The sequence below is a fragment of the Crinia signifera genome, chromosome 5 (assembly GCF_055691185.1).
Source record: "Crinia signifera chromosome 5, ASM5569118v1, whole genome shotgun sequence".
Classification (NCBI taxonomy): Eukaryota; Metazoa; Chordata; class Amphibia; order Anura; family Myobatrachidae; genus Crinia; species Crinia signifera.
In genome coordinates, this window is record NC_139221.1 from 305714124 (window position 1) to 305736655 (window position 22532).

General features: G+C 45.9%; 1 protein-coding gene across 1 annotated transcript in view; it reads right to left on the reverse strand.

The window, feature by feature from the left end:
• Positions 1-231: 231 nt before the first annotated feature.
• The window catches only part of HEPACAM2 (HEPACAM family member 2), an 80053-nt gene continuing 57752 nt past the window's right edge, over positions 232-22532 (reverse strand). The window contains exons 4-10 of the mRNA XM_083189451.1: positions 18221-18517; positions 10628-10753; positions 8939-8966; positions 8803-8840; positions 8105-8178; positions 6236-6339; positions 232-2300 (exon numbers count right to left, since the gene is read on the reverse strand). Coding sequence (XP_083045577.1) covers positions 2297-2300; positions 6236-6339; positions 8105-8178; positions 8803-8840; positions 8939-8966; positions 10628-10753; positions 18221-18517 — 671 coding nt within the window. The 3' untranslated portion in view covers positions 232-2296. The remainder of the gene's footprint in view (positions 2301-6235; positions 6340-8104; positions 8179-8802; positions 8841-8938; positions 8967-10627; positions 10754-18220; positions 18518-22532) is intronic.

The following is a 22532-nucleotide window of genomic DNA, read 5'->3' on the forward strand; positions in this document are numbered from 1 at the left end:
CCCCCAACCTCCATTCGCATGTAGTGTGGTCGCCATGGATGCACGCACCAAGCGCATGTCCATTTGCATGCCTGCGTGCGTTTGCATGGGGTCGATGTTTTTGCATTGCCCATGCGCATTTCTGCACATGTGCCAGATTAAGGTCCCATGACTCTGTAATAGCCACAATATCTCTAATTAGTAATTAATTTACAACAAAATAATACTACAAACACATTGATACACCACACATTTATTAACAGGTAAAAAAGTATACAGTATGTACATACAGAATATAGGACTAATATCACTTTTCTTACTTTTTATCTTAATATGACGTTTGAATAACTTCAGCTGATGATCTTGTACATGTTATCCTGAAGCTGCTACTAAATATACTGATTTGTCTCACGAGGATTCTTCGGTGCTTCTCAGAGTTATCTGTGTTAATATTGATGTTTATGTGCGTTGCCCTCAATTTATTCTGAGCTGTTCTTTTCCAACCACAAAAATATACTAAGAGGGGTATTCAATCTCCCGCCACCATTCCCGATGGGGGAAATAGCGGTGGGGCCCTATTCAATGCGGTCTTTCCCGTCAACATTGAACAGGGATCTCGGCAGAACGGACCCGACTTTAGTAGCAGTCGGGCCCATTCTGCCGAGAACGGATGTGGATTGTCCAGCTCCCGACCGCAGCTTGACGATCCATGGCTGTATCTCACGGCTACGCCCCCTTTCGGCGTTCCGCAGGCGGGACATTGCATCCCACCTGCCAATTACCGGCCGGGAACAGGGCAGGATCACTAATTGAGCTCTCAGGAACAGGGCTGTCGGGCCAGCAATTGAGCTCTCACAGAAGTTGCCATATGACCCACATATTTCTAGCTATGCTCTTGCATGGTAAAAGTACAGAAGGCAGACTAAAGGTCCATACACACTGGGCGACTTTCAGCTCAAAGCCGCCCAGTGTGTTTGGCCCAATGATGCGAAGCGAACACTGCTGCCAGCTCCTGCATCATCACCGGGAAAGCCACTCATCTGGGAATACCAGCAGATGATCGGATTTGATGGCGGCTTTGCATAGCACTGCCCGTGGCCAATTAAAATTCTTCATCAGCTTTTGAGCCAATCAGAGCTCGCATACCAGCAGCCAATCAGAGTGGCTGCCCTTACATGAGCTCTGATTGGCTCACCAGCCGGTGCTGCATTTTAATTGGCCGCTGGCATCCTGAGTTGAAAAATCCTGCGTTCTAGGACCTCCAATCTGCAGCTCAGTGGAAGAGAAGATGGGAAGCAGGAGCCAGGTTACGGTAAATCAAGTGAGGAGGGGGAGGTGGAGGGTGGGGTCTGTGCAGGGCCCCAAAATTCCTGATGGTGGGCCTGCTCACAACTGGTTAAATTAGGACAAATTAGCCCACGTGTGTGGGTCACATCACACAGACTTTTTAAGGTGACATGTAACATATATTGGTATCCCAGCACAATGCCACTCTGACAATCCTGTCCATCTGAACCATGGCAGACAAGTGTTTGCCACATTTCTAAAGAGGCCACACAACTCTTTTCTGGTAAGGCAAGCAGTGTTTGCCCATTAAAAATTGGTACAATTGGCAGAAGAAATGCCAACTCATCCTTTATACAGTAGTTATATGATTTGCTGGACTAGTCTGATTTTGTGACTGGATCATTGGGACCACATGAGAATACTCCAAGTCTGATTGCAACATCTTTATTATTTTATTTATTACCAGTTATTTATATTCTGAACACATATTCTGCAGCGCTTTACAGAGAATAGTTGAACATTCACATCAGTCCCTGCCCCAGTGGAGCTTACAATCTATATTCCCTACCACATGTACACGCACACACAGACATTCTAGGGTTAATTTTGTTGGAAGCCAATTAACCCACCAGTATATTTTTGGATTGTGGGAGGAAACCGGAGTACCCAGAGTAAACCCACCCAAGTACGGGCAGAATATACAAACTCCCCACAGTTAGGGCCATGGTGGGAATCGAACCCATGACCTCAGCGCTGTGAGGCAGTAATGCTAACCATTACACCGTCCGGGCCCCAGACAGCACGTCACATATACCTCATTTGTGTCCCTTATAAAAGTGAAGACCTAGTTATCTGGATGGTACACAGATGTCGCTGTGCTATTACGGTTATTATCATATCTACTAACTATAGGTCTGTGGGAGATTATATGACAGTCACTGAGGTATTTATCTGCAAGTCACCATGTCACTGTACAATGACACAAAGTGTAACATTCATGTTGTGTTCCACGTAGTCCATGTTGTCATCTTTACCTGGAAAAGAATAATATACAGTAACATTAATAAGGGCCTTAATATATAGGGATACATACAGATGATCGGCGGTGGGTAGGCCGATGGTCAGAATACCAACATCCTGAAGGTGCTGACATTGTAATTGCCTCGATCAGACAGATAACTCTGCACTCACCCTCCATTGAGGCACTTTATTTAGTCACATTTGGTGGTGGTTTGTGAGGCTGCAACTTACTAACCAGGATCATTTGTATTCAAAATTTAAAAAAGGATTACCCAAATAAGAATGGTGCTGTGATTTGAGATTTATACCCCCAAGTGTAGCAATTTTCACCTCTTAATTTGATGCAGTATTTCATTTTTCCCCTAGATGTCAGTGTTGTTCTTGTTTTCTTAGTAGCATTCGCTAAGTAGTCACTTAAGTGCTACTTGAGCCAATAGCGGCTAATGCCGTGAGCCTGCTGCATATAACCGTGAGCCTCTGCGTTTTGACTGCCGCACTCGCCGTTTACACCTTGCTTTTTAGAAATAGCAGGGTGGAAACGGCGAGTACAGGGGGTCGGTTGAATACTGTGGGCTGGCAATAGGCACTGTTCGCAGTCATAGCCCTCCTGAACAGCAATGAATGTACCCCATTGTGTCTGTTATCACCCCTGAATAATGTGTCGTGTCCCTTCCCTCATCAGGCTCGTGTTTCCTGGAGTCATTATGGTTCAGTCCCTCGCCGCTGTAATGTGCATCATCATGCAGCAGGGGGCAGAGTCATGATGCTGAGATTTACAGTGAGTCACTTTATCACCCAATTCCCTACTGCATTTAGGAACGTGACCTTCTATAGGAAATCCCTGAACTCCTTATATTTCTAGGTCATTAGGCAAATATTCCCTACACCCAGGGCTATTTTTCAGCAGGCTCCAGCAGAAACTGAGGCCCTTATTCTAGTTCACTCTTTCTAACAAAATATTTCTTAGATGGACAAAACCATGTGCACTGCAGGTGAAGCAGGTGTAAAACCCCACCCAAATCTAATTATCTCTGCACAAGTAACACCTGCCTCACCTGCAGTGCACATGGTTTTGTCCATCTAAGAAATATTTTGTCAGAAAGAGTGAACTAGAATAAGGGCCTCAGTTCCTGCTGGAGCCTGCTGAAAAATAGCCCTGCCTACACCTATACAATCCAATCAATGCTGCATAGTGCAGGGCATCTTATGGTGCCTCCAGCCTTGAGAATCCTCAAATTAATGTGAATAAATAGTGAGTAGGCAGGGCCGGTGCAAGGCTTCTCAGCAAGGCTTCTCAGCACCCTAGGCAAAACTTCAACCTACTCCCCCCCCCCCCCCCCCCAAAAAAAAATATTTTAGATTATGTGGTCATCCAATCCCCGTGACCCCCTCTCCCACGCCCTGGGAAGGTGGCCAAGTCCCTTGGTTTTTCCTGGAGGTCCTCTGCACCCTCCCCTTTGCCACCCACAACAGGGTACAAGGAAGAGGGGGCAGCAATGTAGGAAGTAAGGGAAAGTATAGAGGTGAGGTCTTAGAAGTTCCACAGCCACCACCTGCTTCAAGTACAGCAAGAATCCTCATAGACAGCCTTGTTTTTTTGATTTGCAGACTTGGTGGCGCCCCCCAGATCCCGGCGCCCTAGGCAGCTCCCTAAAGCTGCCTAGTGGTAGAGCCGGCCCTGTGAGTAGGGGGAGGTTAGGGTTAGGCACCTTGGACCCTACAGTTAGCTGGGAAATTCTCTGTATGATAAGATCCCTCACAGTGTATTGGCCACAATATCTTTACTCCGCCCACAGGGAGGAGACAATCCCCCGTGTGAGGGAACAGGGAAATATCCACCGGCTGGCCGCGGTATGGCGTACACTGCACGATGTGGCCGACTTTCCACTTCCAAAATATTGAATCAGCTGCACGTGCTGCATGATCCGGCATGTCTGGCTGATCAATATTACCCGAGCGTTTGCCCGCATAAACGCTTCAATTATCAGCCCAATGAAACCGATATTTTAATAGGGTCGGCTAGATAATAGCAGCATATATGCCCAACATTACTGCTAATTGGGCATATTACCATTAATTGGGCATAATACTTACTGCTAATTGGGCATATTACTTACTAATAATTGGGCATATTACTGATAAGTGGGCATATTTCCACTAACGGCATAATACCACTAATTGGGCATATTACCACTAATTGGGCATATTACCACTAATTGGGCATATTACTAGTAATTGGGCATATTACTTACTGCTAATTGGGCATATTACCACTATTTGGGCATATTAGCACTAATTGGGCATATTGCTTACTGCTAATTGGGCATATTACTTACTGCTATTGGGCATATTACTACTAATTGGGCATATTACTAACTAATAATTGGGCATATTACTTACTAATAATTGGGCATATTACTTACTGCTAATTGGGCATATTACTGCTAATTGGGCATATTACTTACTACTAATTGGGCATAATACTTACTAATAATTGGGCATATTACTTACTACTAATTGGGCATATTACTTACTAATAATTGGGCATATTACTTACTGATAATTGGGCATATTACCACTAACTGGGCATAATACCACTAATTGGACATATTACTAGTAATTGGGCATATTACCACTAATTGGGCATATTACTAGTAATAGGGCATATTACTACTATTTAGGCATATTACTTACTGCTAATTGGGCATATTACCACTATTTGGGCATATTAGCACTAATTGGGCATATTACTTACTGCTAATTGGGCATATTACTTACTGCTAATTGGGCATATTACTTACTACTATTTGGGCATATTACTTACTGCTAATTGGGCATATTACTTACTGCTAATTGGGCATATTACTTACTGATAATTGGGCATATTACCACTAACTGGGCATACTACCACTAATTGGGCATATTACTAGTAATTGGGCATATTACCACTAATTAGGCATATTACTAGTAATTGGGCATATTACTACTATTTGGGCATATTACTTACTGCTAATTGGGCATAGTACCCCTATTTGGGCATATTAGCACTAATTGGGCATATTACTGCTAATTGGGCATATTACTTACTGCTAATTGGGCATATTACTTACTGCTAATTGGGCATATTACTGCTAATTGGGCATATTACTGCTAATTGGGCATCTTACTTACTACTAATTGGGTATATTACTTACTGCTAATTGGGCATATTACTTGGTGTATTATGTTCCATGTGCTCATTGTTATTCCCTGTTATAGGGAAAAGTTACTTTCTAGCACTAATGAAGTTACCAAACACTGCACTTGTCTGAATACACATTACAGGATATACGATCCGCTCCTTTATTGCTGATGATAATAGATCATGTTATTTACTCTGTAGCGCTACGCTCTGGAGTATTTATTCAGCTACTACAAATAGTCTGTGGTGACTGTAACAATATTATTGGCTGTTTCTGAATAAATATTACATGTTACGGCCAGGGAAACACAGGGCGATAGTACAGCCCGTGTGTGTAGGCAGCTGTGCCTCTGCGGGCACACAACCCATGCCCCATATGAGTCTTTAGAGAATTCTATGCATGTGCAGTAGCAAAATTGTGCTCATAAGGGGCCAGATGTATCCAGCTTCAAATGGAGTGATAGACAGCCAGCCAATCAGCTCCTACCTGTCATGTTACAGGCTGGGAGTAAAAAATGACAGATGGGAGCTGATTGGCTGGTTGTTTAACACTCTCCACTTTATCACTTTTTGAAGCTTGATACATCTGGCCCAAGGACATTTCGTGCGCCTCACCTGTGCCTGTGGGTTACTGCTGGGGCCTGTGTATTAATATTACTAGCGGGAACAAGAACTTATAGTCTGGCCAGGTGCCCGGTGGGGTGGGTACTAATTGCTGAAGCCCAAGCTTATCTGGGAAGGGGGGGAGGGATTCAGCAGAGCACTTACGATTGGGGCTCACTCTGTGCTTGTGCTGGGACGTACTGTATAACTTCATAGACTGTGCCATTTATATCTTGGACTTGCAAAGCATTGGGAGCAGCTCCTGTCACCTGTGCAGTGGGTGAAAGATGGGGAAAGGTGTTATTTATTTATTAACAGCTTCTTACAGTATATAGCGCAGCATATTCCATTGTGCTTTACAATCGGAGACAGTGATTACAGTGACCTTTTCTATAGGGAAACCTTCCCAGGTAGCTGCTGCTTGGGATTGGAGTGCCGGATCTACCAGAACTATATATATATATATATATATATATATATATATATATATATATATATATAAATAAAACGCAGAGGGGTCCGGCACTCCCAACGAGATGAAGGTATAGGCTGGTGCCTGCACAGCAGAGTGCAAATGTAGACGGTTGTAGTGCGGCACTCACAGCTCTTTTAAAGATTCACGGAAACACCAATAACGGTCAACGTTTCAAAACTTATTATTTTGTCATCAGGATGCTGATGACAAAATAATAAGTTTTGAAACGTTGACCGTTATTGGTGTTTCCGTGAATCTTTGAAAGAGCTGTGAGTGCCGCACTACAACCGTCTACATTTGCACTCTGCTGTGCAGGCACAAGCAGCACTACAACCGTCTATATATATATATATATATATATCATGTGTAGGGATACGCACACTTCTCCAAAATAAGTTCTGAGTTCCAGGTCTTCAAATTAATACAGCCTGATACCACAGGCACTATTCAAAATGCCCGCGATAGGACCAGCACATCCATACACAATTGAATTGAATGAACATATTCCATTTATTTAGGCAAACAAATAAAGCCAGTATACTCATCCACGGACAGGCAGCAGATCAACATGACAGACACGGATCAAGGCAGCAACATATGGAACGTGGGCAAACTTAGTCCCCTGACGGACCGTCTCGGCGCCAATGCACCTTCATCAAAGGGTATCAACAAGTGGCAGTATCAGGAGGCTTTAAACAGTAATGGATGGTGCCATACTTACCCATCACGAGGGGTGCGCTGGACGCCGTCCCAGGCATGCAGACGCCGCACTCCCGCCTCACTTCCGCCCAGTGCCGCAGCGTCACATCCGGAATCAACGTTCCAAAGTGGAACTGCATGCACTAGACCAGAGGGTGCGGGGAGTGGTTAGAGTGCAACACCTGTTCCCGGCATTATCACAGAGCGTCCCCGTTGTCATGGGAACCCGGTGGGCATACAATTATAAAGACATGGCAAAAAGATATAAAGAAAGTAAATAAACGGATGCTGCAATACTCCGGGAGGGAAGAGAGTCAGTCCCTCAATCAAGTGTGCTTAAATCACATCCCGTGTGTAGAGTTATGCATGCGAGGATATCAACTCCCTTCATATGTAGGCATGCACCTAGGGGTATAGTGATAAAGCACATAATCCATTCCTCCATTCCCGGGGCATGCAGCATCGTAAATTTCGATGTACGTTCGATATATCGATGACTTTTTTTTTGTTTGGACGGGTGGTGAGGCTTTTCTAGATGAGTTTGTCATGCTGCTTAACTCCCTCCCGGGCTCCATTAGATTCACACACACAGCTAGTCGTGAAACGATAAATTTCCTCGATGTTGCGGTATCCATTGTGGAAGGGAAATTTGTCACGCAATTGTTTGTCACGCAACACGCAGACACCGCTGACATTCTACTAGCACACGCAGACACCGCTGACATTCTACCGGTCCTGGTAATACTGGTAATATTAATGGGTGGGGGTACTTTTAGGAACAAGTGGACGGAATCATGTGAGCCCAACAAGCAGTTCTAGGACCAAGGAGATGTATAACTGTAAGCAGAAGATGTACATACACGGTGAGGAGTGGAAGCATCTGGTACGGCAACAAACTCATATATCCCAAAGTCATTAATAGCGTCCTCATGCCCTGGAAGACACAGATAAGGACACAATTATAACATGCTAGAAATCAGACTTGTGTAGCCCAGATGCCGGATACTTCTGTAGACAGTGCAGATTATTCATACAGCAATATATATATATATATATATATATATATATATATATATATATATGTACATGGTGCACCTATACATTCAATTATTACATGATTATGCTTTTACTCGCTTTAGCCACGTCAGTATTAAGTTAATCATGCAAGGGACATTGGGCCTGATTCAGACTTGATTGCTGCTGTGCAAATTCACACAATGGCCGATTATCGATATGGTGATGTCAGCTGCCTGCCATCCGCACCCGCATCATGGCCTCATTACCATGAGAACGCCCATGAAACGCTGGCCCTTCCCATATGGTAATGTGGCTGCCTCTCCGCCCCCCGCCCTATATGTTGGGTGCGTGCACCCGGCAAACACAATGTTCTCTGTGCGAACGCAGCCCTGCTGCGTACAAATCAGAATAACCCCCCAAAATGTGCTGTGCTAGTGAACCAGAATCAGGACCAATATGCATCCAGTACTCTCTCTTCCCCAAAGACTAGCGGGACCTGGGAGCATTGTTCTCGTTATTCTGTATTCCGAAGTAGCTTCACCTGAAAATATTGGCGTCCGTCTATATTCTGTGGAAGGCCTGCAGTGGGGAGGAGAAATAGGATATTGTGCATTAGTCATTATAATAAACAGATCAATAACAGCTTATTATGTACATAAAGCTTTATAATACTATACCTTCTGGGCTGAAGCTTCCAGTGAATGGCTGAAACAGAAAGAGTAGGGTTAGGAAGTGTTCTGGGACTTCTACTTCACATACTGTAGTTCATTGCACTTGGGGGGCTTGTAGCATCCAATCCGCTTCCACATACATATCTATTTGTAGAACGTAGTTAATAAATACTAACCACTGTAGAAGCTGTCAGCTGATTGGTTCATACAGTACTTGCCTACATCCTTAGTGGCTTCTATAATTGTAGCCATAGAGGAGACACTTCAAACCCAAACAGGAGCCAAACAGGCTTATCATTAGGCCCTCCCCCAACACAGACAAAAATCCGGTCCGTTGTGAGAGGGTGGAGCCGAAAAATGTGATTACTCATATAGCCCCACCCATTTCCCGTGGCCCCCACGTTTGCTAGTGAATGTCACATTATACTGTTCACTAGTTAAGCAGGCAGGATAAGGGAGAGGCGCCTCCTCTTTTGGGGCTTCAGTGGACTACCCCTAAAATCTTAGCTTCCTGTGAGGGCATGCAAGTATGGATTGGTTGCTATAGGCAACCACCACTTTTACACTTTTTGGAAGGATTTGATACATTTTCCCATTGGTGAGATAGCCTGCATGTAATATCACCGCCCCTTTCTCATTGGCTGACTGCAATTTGAGACTATTTGGCAATAGCATTTCTGTGAACCCAGGGAGCTGCCGGTCATGTGCAAGTGCTTTGCTGTGTCGTGCGGGACCAAACGTGCAGGGCAAAACTGCACCCAGCTCTGAATCAGGCTCAAAGTGCATACGCGCTAGACAATATACACAAGGAAGGAAGTATAAGCATTTAAACTCGGTGAGAATTAGTAAGTTCTAAGGGTTAAAGTATAGGACATGCCATTATTATACATGCTATGGTGGGTATTCAATGCTGCCTACTATTTCCGACAGGGGAAATAGCGGCTCCGCCTATTCAATGCTGCAGTTTCCGACAAAACAGAACCGCCTTTAAAATATATCAGATCTGTTTTATTGGAGACGGCCGCGGATTGTCAAATTCACGGCCGTTTTTTGGACACTCCGTGGCCGTTTTCGCCAAACCTTGCATTTTCCGACACTCCACAGTCGGAACATTGAATTCTGACTGTCCAGTTCCTGTTGAGCGGAACGAAAACCACGTGGGATTCAAACTGTCGGGACATTCCGACAGTCGAAATCCTATATTGAATACCACCCTACTGTATGTCTGTAAGGCCTACCAGGAGAGGATGGGGAATTTATTGGAGTCATGACAGGGACCTCTCAGCCGCCTCCTCCTCCTCACTCACCATCAGTGGGAGCTCAGCACCCAGGGAGTACATGGAGGCTATGCTTAGTGCTAATCTGGAGAAGTTGTGTGTTTTATAATGGAGATGAGTGCCCCCACCCTGCATCCGCCACTGGCTCTTGTGAAATATTTCAATCTAGCAGAAGTAGGCTGGTGATATTTTGTACGCAATACAATTAGCATCTGCCAGTCATACTGTATGTTGTGTGTTTACTCTACTGGGGTAAGAAATGGAAAGTCTGTTGTTCAGAGATCATCAGCCCTTGTGTGACTTCAGGCATATTATTGCCTAGATGAAGATAATTTCCATGCAGCGACTGCCTAGCAGGCATGCAGCAGATGTGACATGTGGCCAGAATACTGATGTAAGAACACACACAGCCTCTTACCTCTATGAAGCCGATATTTTTTCCACACAAACAGAAGACTAATGAACAGGATGACGAACAGCGACACTCCTGTTATCGCTGCCAGCGGCGACAAGGTATTTGAAAGCTGGGAGAGTTTTTCTGCGTCTGTATTAAAAATGAAAAAAAAAAAAAAACACAAGACATTCATTGCGGGTTCATTGTGGTGTGTAGCCACTTTTGTCGCATCTTTTTTTATCATCTTCAGTAAACGGATTTTGCTCTTTGGAAGGAAATACCCGGCAACAAATTTATTTTCCCCTAACAAAAGAATTATGTTTTTTTATATTGTTAGAACATTTATGAGTTGAATTGTATTTTGTGCCATAAAATTGATCTTGGGACCCAACTGCAAAGTTTGCGCAAAGTCGAAAAACAACAATACATTTCGCTACCCGCCGCAATGTTTTTACTGTACATACAATACAGTGATCACAAGTTGGTCGCTATCTCTTGATGACTTTGTTTTGGACAACGTAGCTAGGATTATAAAACATTCAACTTGATGGACTTATGTATTTTTTTTTTTAACCTTATGATAAGTGTACTAACCTTTAGCCCGGTTTCTGTTTTTTTCGGTCTTCTATCCAACCAACCATCCCCCACACCCCAAGTGCCTCTCTCTTTCTAGGGATGGCCATCGGTGCAGACGCCATTGATGGTTACCATCGATGGCAATTCTGCACCCAGCCATCGATAGTGGCAAACTATTTGCTGGATAACCATCAATAGTTTTGGCTATCGATGGTCATCCATTATATTTGACTGAATGGCCCGTGGGGCAATGAGAACACGGGGGCGGGACTTCCGGGTGTCAGGGGGCGGAGCTATGCTCTGTGTCCCTGCACCTTGAAAAAAAAAAAGGAAACATCGCTTCTCCTTTGCCATTGATGTAGGGAAACCATCTGCTACTCCCACATTGATGGCAAAAGCAAGGGCGTAACTACCATTGGTGCAAGGGGTGCAGCTGCTATGGGGCCCAGAGCTACAGGGGGCCCATCTTTGCTGTTTAAGTAATATGTTTTATATATATTTATCACCATCAGTTGCTAAATAGGGGGCCCTTACAAACTTTTGCAATGGGGCCTGTGAATATCTAGTTACGCCTCTGGGCAAAAGTATTCAACATCGGCAACAAACCATCAATGATTTTAAATCACCGATGGTCGATGGCCATCCCTATCTCATTCTTTGCTTTCCAGTGCTCCATGATCGCCCCCCCCCCCCTTCTCCGCTCAGCAGCAGAGCTACCATTGGTGCAGCAGGTACAGTGCATAGGGGCCCCTAGAGGACTAAGAGGCCCATTGCTGCCCCTCTCACCCTCTTTATGTCACCCACTGTTTATCTGTGTCACGCTCTGACTGCCACCCCCTGTCTCTCCCTTTCACCCTCTGCCACTGCTGTGTTGCATGTTGTGAACTTAAGTTGGGGTGAAGGAGGGGGCCCAAATTATATTTTTGAACCTGGGCACACCTCCCACAAATTACACCACTGTCTCCGCTACTTCTGCTATCTCCCTCTTATACTACCCCCCCCCCCCCTCCCCCCCCATGTCTATCTCACAACCTGGTTTCTGTGCTATATCTGTCTGCCCGGGAAGTGATATTGACGTGCTGACTTCACTTTTATGACCACAGTTATATAGATAGGTCCAATCCATTATTGTGACTTTATCCCAAACCTGGTTTTGTATCACCTGTCTAAGAATGAATAATATCGTCATTTAGATTTTCAGTTCCTCATTTCTCTGAAGCCAAGAGGAAGTCGCTGGCATCGGTCCCGTGTCCAATTTACAGAACATGTCACGATGAAAAATAGCTCCGTGTTGATTTTCACAATCCAAGGGGCTGATTCAGATCTGTTCGCTACGTGCCGAATTCGTCCCCATCCCACGTTTCATGGTGACCAAGCATGCTTGCGAGCAGAGGGCTGTCCCATTAGCATATGGCAGCGCCCAGCGTTTCATGGGCGTTCCCATGAGAACACTGCGTTCCCGTGGTAATGGAGCCGCGATGGACATAGTAATAGAGCCGTGATGGACATAGTAATAGAGCCGTGATGGACATACTGTAGTAATGGAGCCGCGATGGACATAGTAATGGAGCCGCGATGGACATAGTAATGGAGCCGCGATGGACATAGTAATGGAGCCGCGATGGACATAGTAATGGAGCCCCGTGACGGACATAGTAATGGAGCCGAGACGGACATAGTAATGGAGCCGCGACGGACATAGTAATAGAGCCACGACGGACATAGTAATGGAGCCGCGACGGACATAGTAATGGAGCCGCGACGGACATAGTAATGGAGCCGCGACGGACATAGTAATGGAGCCGCGATGGACATAGTAATGGAGCCGCGATGGACATAGTAATGGAGCCGCGACGGACATAGTAATGGAGCCGCGATGGACATAGTAATGGAGCCGCGACGGACATAGTAATGGAGCCGCGACGGACATAGTAATGGAGCCGCGGTGGACATAGTAATGGAGCCATGATGGACAAAGTAATGGAGCCGAGGTGGACATAGTAATGGAGCCGCGATGGACATAGTAATGGAGCCATGATGGACATAGTAATGGCGCCGTGATGGACATAGTAATGGAGCCGTGGTGGACATAGTAATGGAGCCGCGATGGACATAGTAATGGAGCCGCGATGGACATAGTAATGGAGCCGCGATGGACATAGTAATGGAGCCGCCGTGATGGACATAGTAATGGAGCCGCCGTGATGGACATAGGAATGGAGCCGCCGTGATGGACATAGTAATGGAGCCGCCGTGATGGACATAGTAATGGAGCCGCCGTGATGGACATAGTAATGGAGCCGCCGTGATGGACATAGTAATGGAGCCGCCGTGATGGACATAGTAATGGAGCCGCCGTGATGGACATAGTAATGGAGCCGCCGTGATGGACATAGTAATGGAGCCGCCGTGATGGACATAGTAATGGAGCCGTGATGGACATAGTAATGGAGCCGTGATGGACATAGGAATGGAGCCGCCGTGATGGACATAGTAATGGAGCCGCCGTGATGGACATAGTAATGGAGCCGTGATGGACATAGGAATGGAGCCGCGATGGACATAGGAATGGAGCCGCGATGGACATAGTAATGGAGCCGCGGTGGACATAGTAATGGAGCTGTGATGGACATAGTAATGGAGCCGCGATGGACATAGTAATGGAGCCGCGATGGACATAGTAATGGAGCCGTGATGGACATAGTAATGGCGCCGTGATGGACATAGTAATGGAGCCGTGATGGACATAGTAATGGCGCCATGATGGACATAGTAATGGAGCCGTGATGGACATAGTAATGGAGCCGTGATGGACATAGTAATGGAGCCGTGATGGACATAGTAATGGAGCCGCGATGGACATAGTAATGGAGTCGCGATGGACATAGTAATGGAGCCGCGATGGACATAGTAATGGAGCCGCGATGGACATAGTAATGGAGCCGCGATGGACATAGTAATGGAGCCGCGATGGACATAGTAATGGAGCCGCGATGGACATAGTAATGGAGCCGCGATGGACATAGTAATGGAGCCGCGATGGACATAGTAATGGAGCCGCGATGGACATAGTAATGGAGCCGCGATGGACATAGTAATGGAGCCGCGATGGACATAGTAATGGAGCCGCGATGGACATAGTAATGGAGCCGCGATGCACATAGTGATGGAGCCGTGATGGACATAGTAATGGAGCCGTGATGGACATAGTAATGGAGCCGTGATGCACACTCCCTCCCCCCCCCAGCATACAAGCATGTGTAAGGTTGCTCAGAGCAACCTTACATATGCGTGCACCTACCACATCTTTCGTTCGATGGTCGCTCACCATCGAAAGATGTGGGAGGGTCCGACTGGCACGCGGATGGATGTTTATGTAAAACATCCATTCACAGCCAGTGCAAACGTATGCGCCTTACGAAAGGTGGCCATCTTTCATACAATTGTAACCATATTTCTCACAATACAAATGATCACAAATTAAGGGGGCGCAGCCCTTTACGACGGTGCGAAGAGCGCCCGTAGGGCGCGATGAATCACCTAGTATTATATATATATATATATATATATATATATATATAAATAAATACATACATACACACACACACACACTATATATATATATATATATATATATATATATATATACCCTTTGCAAATTTATTAACACTACTAATATTATGAAAAAACAAACGGTGTCATAGTCAGTGTGTCTGGTGTCTATAATACATTGTTATTTCCTATTGTTGGGACTGTCAGTCTGTCACTACTGAACAAGCCGCTGAAGGCAGAGACATGTACTGTATGAGCGCTATCACTGTGTCCCTGTCAGCGCTCGGCTTCTGTTGCACATGTTTACTTTAATAACAAACGACTGATCACGGTGTTCTGGACGGACCAGTTTGTACAGTTTCCTATGAAGCTGCTGCATCACATCTGCACGGAGCAGGTCTCCTCTATGGAACAGAAACACGTTAGTTGGTGGAATGGACGTGTGTGTGTGTGTGTGTACGTGTGTGTGTATGTATATGTTCCAGAATAACTCTGGAACGCCTGGAGCAATTTACACCAAACTTGGTACACATATGACTTACAACCTGGAAAAAATGATGTGGGAATTAGACACCCCTAGCAACTCAGTTGGCCCAAAAAGGGGTCCACCCACTACAAAGAATGGGTCAGGGAAGCAATATATGTCAAAGAGAACCACTGGACTAATGCAGTCAGCAGCGTTTCTGGGGGTGGGGCTTGATGTAGACAGCACCAAGCCCCGCCCCCAGTAGGGAAATCCTGCAATTAGAGGGTCTTCAAGGAGGAGACGGGCTTAATTGACGCAATTTGCATATTTAGCCCAGCCCCTCCCCTGACAAGCCGCGAATCACGGTAATTTAATGCTGTCGCGGGGGAGATGCAGGGGGGTCCGGCAGTATCCGGGAGGGTTTCCCACCTTTCCGGGGGGCCGGGAGGGGGACCCGATTTTCGGGAGCCTCCCGGCCATTCTGGGAGGGTAGGCAACCCTGATTTACTAAGATGCGGGTTCTGCTGAAGATGTGATGTTGCCTATAGACACCAATCAGATTTTACTTCTTATTTATTCAGCATCTTCTGGAAGATAATAGATAGGATCTGACTGGTTGCTATGGGCAAAATCCTGTCTTCACTAGAACTCCAATATTAGTAAATCAATGTCAGTTTGAACACACTCCACCCAAATCTAACTCTCTCTGCACATGTTACATCTGCCCCACCTGCAGTGCAGCATGGTTTTGCCCAGTTGCTTGCTATTTTCTATATGCAGTATAACATAAATGTAATACTGACAGACCACAGCCAGGGCCGGCGCCACCACTAGGCAGCTTTAGGCATTTGCCTAGGGCGCCGGCCACTGGAGGGCGGCACTGAGTTGCTGGAAAGAAGCCACCGCGCAAGGAGCAGGTAAACAGCCACCACTAGCCCATTTATCATCTCAGCCGGCCGGGGCACGCCGCACTATCTCCAGGGAAAAGTATGTCTCCCGGCCCCAGCCACGAGTAGCCCACACCCCCATGTGTAGCAGGTCGTCATCGGCCACCTGCAGCACTCCCCCCCCCCCCCCCCCCCGCCCCCCCAGCATGGATGTCAGGCTCGGCGCCGCGGGTAGCTCACGCACCTCCCCCCCATGGAGCAGGTCAGCGTCGGCCGCCTGCAGCACTCCCCCCACAGCATGGACGTCAGCGGCGGCTTCAGCACTTTCTCATGAAGTGCCAGGTATGGGGGGGGGGGGAGGTAGGACATACACTGAAAATTTGCCTAGGGCGCTTAGGGACATTGCACTGGCCACAGCAGATATCGGAGATTTCTCCATAGACGGGTTTCTATGGGAGATATTTACCAATCCCTGGGATGCTAAGCATTCCTGACCTCAGCCCCCACAGCCAATGCCTACAGCTATGAGCTTTACTTCACAGAATTATCTGGCGGAGGGTTCCCTCCCTGGCAGTGGCCACCACATAGTGAGTGGGTCCTGGCATATGCAGGAGTCCCATCACCACCACGCTGAATGGAGCCCCAGTCCTGCGGGACTTAAGTTTTACATTCTGCATTGCGATTCTGGGCGCTAATATCGCATTGCAAATACCACTCTTGATAAATGGGCCCCTAAGTCTGACCAAAGGCATGTTTTAGTAGATTTTAGTTGTTTACAGAAAATAGTGACTATGTGTAGCATCAATAGAGTAATCTTAGCAGCACATTCTTTAGGGTTTATGGTTGATTGTATAGTACATACGGAACAGTTGTCAAAATGTTTTAAAAGGGTGGGGCTGGTCATACAGTCTAGAGTCTGTACCTTATACAGTATATATACTATAAAAAAAGGGGGAAATGCTAGAAGGTATCATACATACCTTCTCTTATATACAGTATGGTCTCATAAGTGCATACTTAGCAACTTTTAACGTTGCCTCCACGGGAGAATCCCTGAGAGGAAAGAGACCCAATGCAGCAGACGTTTGGGGCGTAGACAAGGCTGTTGGGGGCAGGGACAAGGCCCTCAAGACGTTTGGGGCGGGAACAAGGCTGACATCACAAAGCCCTGCCCCCAACCAACACAAACTCTGCGATATGCATGTCTGTGGGGAGGGGGCAGGGCTACAATGACTAGATTTGCATCATTTAAGTTCCAGACCCTGGTCACAAATTCTGGAATTTGTTTCAGCGGCTCTGGGGGTGCGGGGGCTTTGGTAAGCATGCGGGAGACTTGCCCACCTTCCCGGGTCAACTTGGTTGAAAGGTCGATATGCAAAGGTAGACATGAGTTTTCATGGTTTCTATGTCGACACATGGCTGCACTTGCCATGCTTCAGGCACGGTGCCTTGCTGCGCTCGGCACACTAGTATGTTCTCCCTCTATGCCCACTGGGATGGTAAATCATAAAAAACTCATGTCAACCTCTTGACCAATGGCCTCCATTTTTCGAAACAGAGGCGTGTCGCTGCCTTTGCAGGGGACGTTTTTAATTTGGAGATTTTATATTTTCATAAGTTCTTAGTTTTAATAATGCCGAAGGTTTAATGTTCTCATTTTCTACACATGAATTTTAACCTTTGTCACCAGGGGGTATGTGAGTTTAATAAAAAAATACTACCATGTTTTATAATACTATTGCTTTCTTTTTGAAATACGCGATTTCTAACTATCAAGCATGGAATAAATTAGGCCTTCATTTTATTTCTCAACTGTCATTTGCCAGGCGCTAGGCTGTAGTCATGTACTGTGGGGGGTAAAGTTTTCATTCTGGCACAGGGCACCAAAAAGTCTAGTTACAGCTTTGTTCCTGGGTATTTAGAAAAATCTGCAAACGAACTAGTTGAAAAAAGGTATAAACGGTTATAAGCATTATTGATTGATGCTGTATTAAAATGTACTCAAAAGTTACTATTTACAAGGATAGTATAATAACGGTTACAAATGCAAAAATATTGCAACTTTTTGAATTCAGCCAAAAGTTAATCTACATTAAGTGTGAGACACATTCGGGTTATGTTTATGACCTTTCCTACCAATGGGTGTAATGATGACAGTAAATTGGGCTTCTTCTCCTTTCCCGGTGATGTTGTTGTACGCCCGGCACAAGTAATCCACAGTCTTTTGTCTGACTTTGCCGGAGAGAAGGTTAAAATATGGTCCATAGTTGATGATCTCGGTGGAGTTGTTGCGCCTTTGGATCCAGGCGCATGTGTTTGGAGGGTTTGAGTCAGCAGAACAGTCGAATCGAACAGATTCTCCGATGTCAATGGTAAAGACCTCCCCAACCTGGTGTCCTTTATCAGAGATCACTCGCAGCCCATAAGGTCCATCTGTTGTTGGCAAGTAAATACATGTTAATGTGACAAGTCGGGTAGACTCTGAAAGGCGTAACAAGCAAGTCTCAATTATAATAATAATATTGTACTATCTATTAGGGTTGGCCATCGGCCACCAATGGTCTACTGGCAATGTCTGAGGGTTTTACCCTCAATGGCGGTCATCCAATGTTGAAATGTTCCCTACTTCCTGCTTTAAGCATATATAGTCATAGCCTCTGCTCATGCGTTTGGAATGGCCATCGGTGGGTTATTCATCAATGGTCATCATCAATGGTACCATTGATGGCCAACCTTGATGGTATCCCTGCTTTACTGTCAACTGGGGTGAGGGCCAATCAGAGCACCAGGGTGGGGCATTGTGGCTGCTAGGGGTGGAACTATGCTCCCTGTCCAGGCACCTTGTAGAGAAAAAAATATGCAAAAACTTTTGGGTTTCTACCACCGCTGGTAAATGTATTAAACCTCAGCTATAAGCACTTTTGCCAACATAAATGATCAATGGCCATAACTAGTATGCATTATCCCAAACCACCAATGCATACCCTCCAACATCTGAAGAGCAAAAACCGGTAGAAATTCAGAAAGGGGGTGTGCCACGGGTAAAGCAGGCGTGGCCACACCCCCTTTCCTATACTTACAATGGGCAGTTGGAGACCCAAATAAAGGTACAGGTAATAAAAAAGAATGGTACTGTAGCTGCCAAAAAGGTACAGTTGGAGGGTAAGTCAATGGTTACCCCTACCCGTTTGATGGACATGGATATCATACAAATGACTTTGCCGAGTTGGTAAAGGGACTCCAGACAGGACATCTGGAGAACTTACTGAGATGGTTAAATAAATTCCAACGTTATATAGGGGGAGATATGTTAAGCCTTGGAAAATTAGAAAGTGGAGAGAAATAAAGGACCTGCCAATCATCCCCTAACTGCCACATGACAGGCTGTGCTTGAACCATGACAGTTAGGGGATGATTGTTACTTTGATTTGTGCTTTATCACTGTTTTTATTTTTCTCCACTGCTTGGCATACAGTATAATGGCATTTTATTACGTTTACTGGTTAAAAACCCATCAAAATGACGGCTCCTGCAATGTACTTTCACTTTGATATGTGACAGTTTTTACTTTCACTTTGAGCTGTGACCGTTTTTAGACCACAAACTCTCCACCCACCCCAGTCCCTATCTGCTCCTACTTTCATCTCGGTCCTCACAGCTTCCTCTCTCCATATCCAGCAAGTCTGAAACAAATGAGTGTCCCTGCAAAAATTGCTTTCACTTTCTGTTATGACATCTTTTGGCACACAAAGGAGTAATTTGGTCTGTCGAGTGGTCTCTTAGGGGTTTATTCTAGTTCATTCTTTCTGACAAAATCCTTCTTAGATGGACAAAACCATGTGCACTGCAGGGGGGCAGATGTAACATGTGCAGAGAGAATTAGATTTGGGTGAGTTATTTTGTTTCTGTGCAGGGAAAATACTGACTGCATGATTTTACACTTCAATATAGATCTCACTTTGAAGAAAAACCCCACCCAAATCTAATTCTCTCTGCACAAGTTACATCTGCCCCACCCGCAGTGCACATGGTTTTGTCCATCTAAGAAGGATTTTGTCAGAAAGAATGGACTAGAATAACCCCCTTAGTGGTAACTTCTCCTCATAGAGGTGAGAAGTAGTTAGCCTTTTTTTATACTGTATATACAGTAGATGCACCCAGGGCAGCCGAGAGAGGGGGGGAGCGGGTACTAATTACCCGGGCCCACGCTTGCTGAAGGGGCTCCGTAGGGGCCCTGGTCTGACCCCTCCCTTCCCCCTCCATCCCTCCCGGGTAGCATGTGCTGTCCTGACAGCAGGCTCAGCATGAGCATCTCACTGACAGCGTGAGAGGTCATGCTGAGCCTGCTGTCAGCACAGCACATGCTGTAGGTGTGTGCTGCTTCTGAGATTACAGTTTTTAGAGTTTTCTTTCACCCTAATCTAAATATTTTGGGGGCATGGCCTGTGTGTGGGAGGTTCCCACAACACACACACACTTAGGCCACGCCCCCAAATTTTTTTCCGGGGCCCGGCATTCCTCTCGGCTGCCACGGATGCACCAAGCATATTCTAAAATACCAAGTGAATGAACAGAACAAAAATCAAATCGATATTTGGTGTGACCACCGTTTGCCTTCAAAACAGGATCAATTCTTCTAGGTACACTTGGACACAGTTTTTGAAGGAGCCACTGAGGGAGGTTGTTCCAAACGTCTTGGAGAATTAGCTACAAATCTGCTGTTAATGTAGGATTGCTTATCTCCACTGGTAATCTCAGACAGACTCGGTGAAGTTGAGATCAGGGCTCTGTGGGGGCTTCTGAACCTTGTTCACTCCTTCTGGCAAATTCCTTCTTAGATGGACAAAACCATGCGCACTGCAGGGGGGCAGATGTAAAATGTCCAGAGAGAATTAGCTTTGGGTGAGTTATTTTGTTTCTGTGCCGGGAAAATCCTGACTGCTTTCTTTTTACACTGCAATATCTCACTTTGAAGTAAAACCCCACCCAAATCTAACTCTCTCTGCACATGTTACATCTGCCCCACCTGCAGTGCACGTGGTTTTGTCCATCTAAGAAGGAATTTGCCAGAAGGAGTGAACCAAAATAACCCCCCTAGATCATCACTTCAAGGACTCATTGTTCTTCTTTACGCTGAAGATAGTTCTTGACATTGACTATATGTTTGGGGTCATTGACTTGCTGCAGAATACATATGGAGGCAATCAGTGGCAGGGGCGGATCCAGGAGAAAATGACAGGGGGGGCACGTGCCCGGGTGCCCCCCCCCCCCCCCTGAATCCGCCAGTGATCAGTGGCATGGTATATAAGTACCTGCCTATATTTCTCAGCATTGAGGACACCGTTAATCTTGACCAAATTCAAATCCTTAACTCCATTTGTCCAAATGCATACCCTCCAACATGACCCATTGCATTCGGTACACAATGCTCTGATCCTGGACGTCCCTGGTAATGTATGATGGTCATCACCTGTGTTGTAACACCCTTCTCGTCAATTACCTAGTTCCACACAGGTGCTGGCAATCCTACATTACCAGGGGAGTCCAGGATCAGAGCATTGTGTACCGAATGCAATGGGTCATGTTGGAGGGTTTGCAAATGCAGACCCAAACTTCCAAGGGAACTCCACTCTGCGTTACTGTTGCCTGCAGGGGATACAGTCATTAGGTCAACAAGCGCAAGGCCGGCAGTCATGAGGTCGACACCACTAGGTTGACATGCTGAAAGGTCAACATGGGTCTAGGTCGACATGGGACAAGGTCAACAGGTCATTAGGTCAAAACAAGCATTAGGTCAACATGGGCTAGGTCGACAGTCAAAAGGTCGACATTGGGTTTTTCACGGTTTTTTGATCCGACATGTGCCGACAGGCGGTATTTCATGCCCTACCATCCATTTGGGCATGGTGGGAGAATAAAATAGTGTGACGAGCGCAGCGAGGCACTGAGCCTGAAGCATGGCGAGCTATGTGAGGGGACACAGTGTACTTTGTCCATGTCGACTGTGTTGACATTTGGTTAAAAAAACAGTGAAAACCCCCATGTTGACCTTTTGACTGCCGACCTAGCCCATGTCGACCTAATGCTTGTGTCAACCTAATGACCTGTTGACCTTGTCCCATGTCAACCTTACAGCATGTCGACCTAGTGGTATCGACCTAATGACTGCCGACCAACTTATGGTGGACCATATGATCAATACCCGCCTGCAGACACTCATCATTGTACCGCTCTTCAGCCCTTCGGAGAACAAACTGACCTCAGGTTTGATTAATATTCAAAATGTTGACTTCTCAGTACAGAGCAAGTACTGCAATGTACTGCAATCCAGTTCCTATGAATTCATGCGTAGTTGAATCACTTGGTCTTGATTCCCAGTCGAAGGAATGGCTTTTTGGCCATGAAGACCACTGGTGGCCAGACTTCTCCAAACTGCTGGATATCTTCT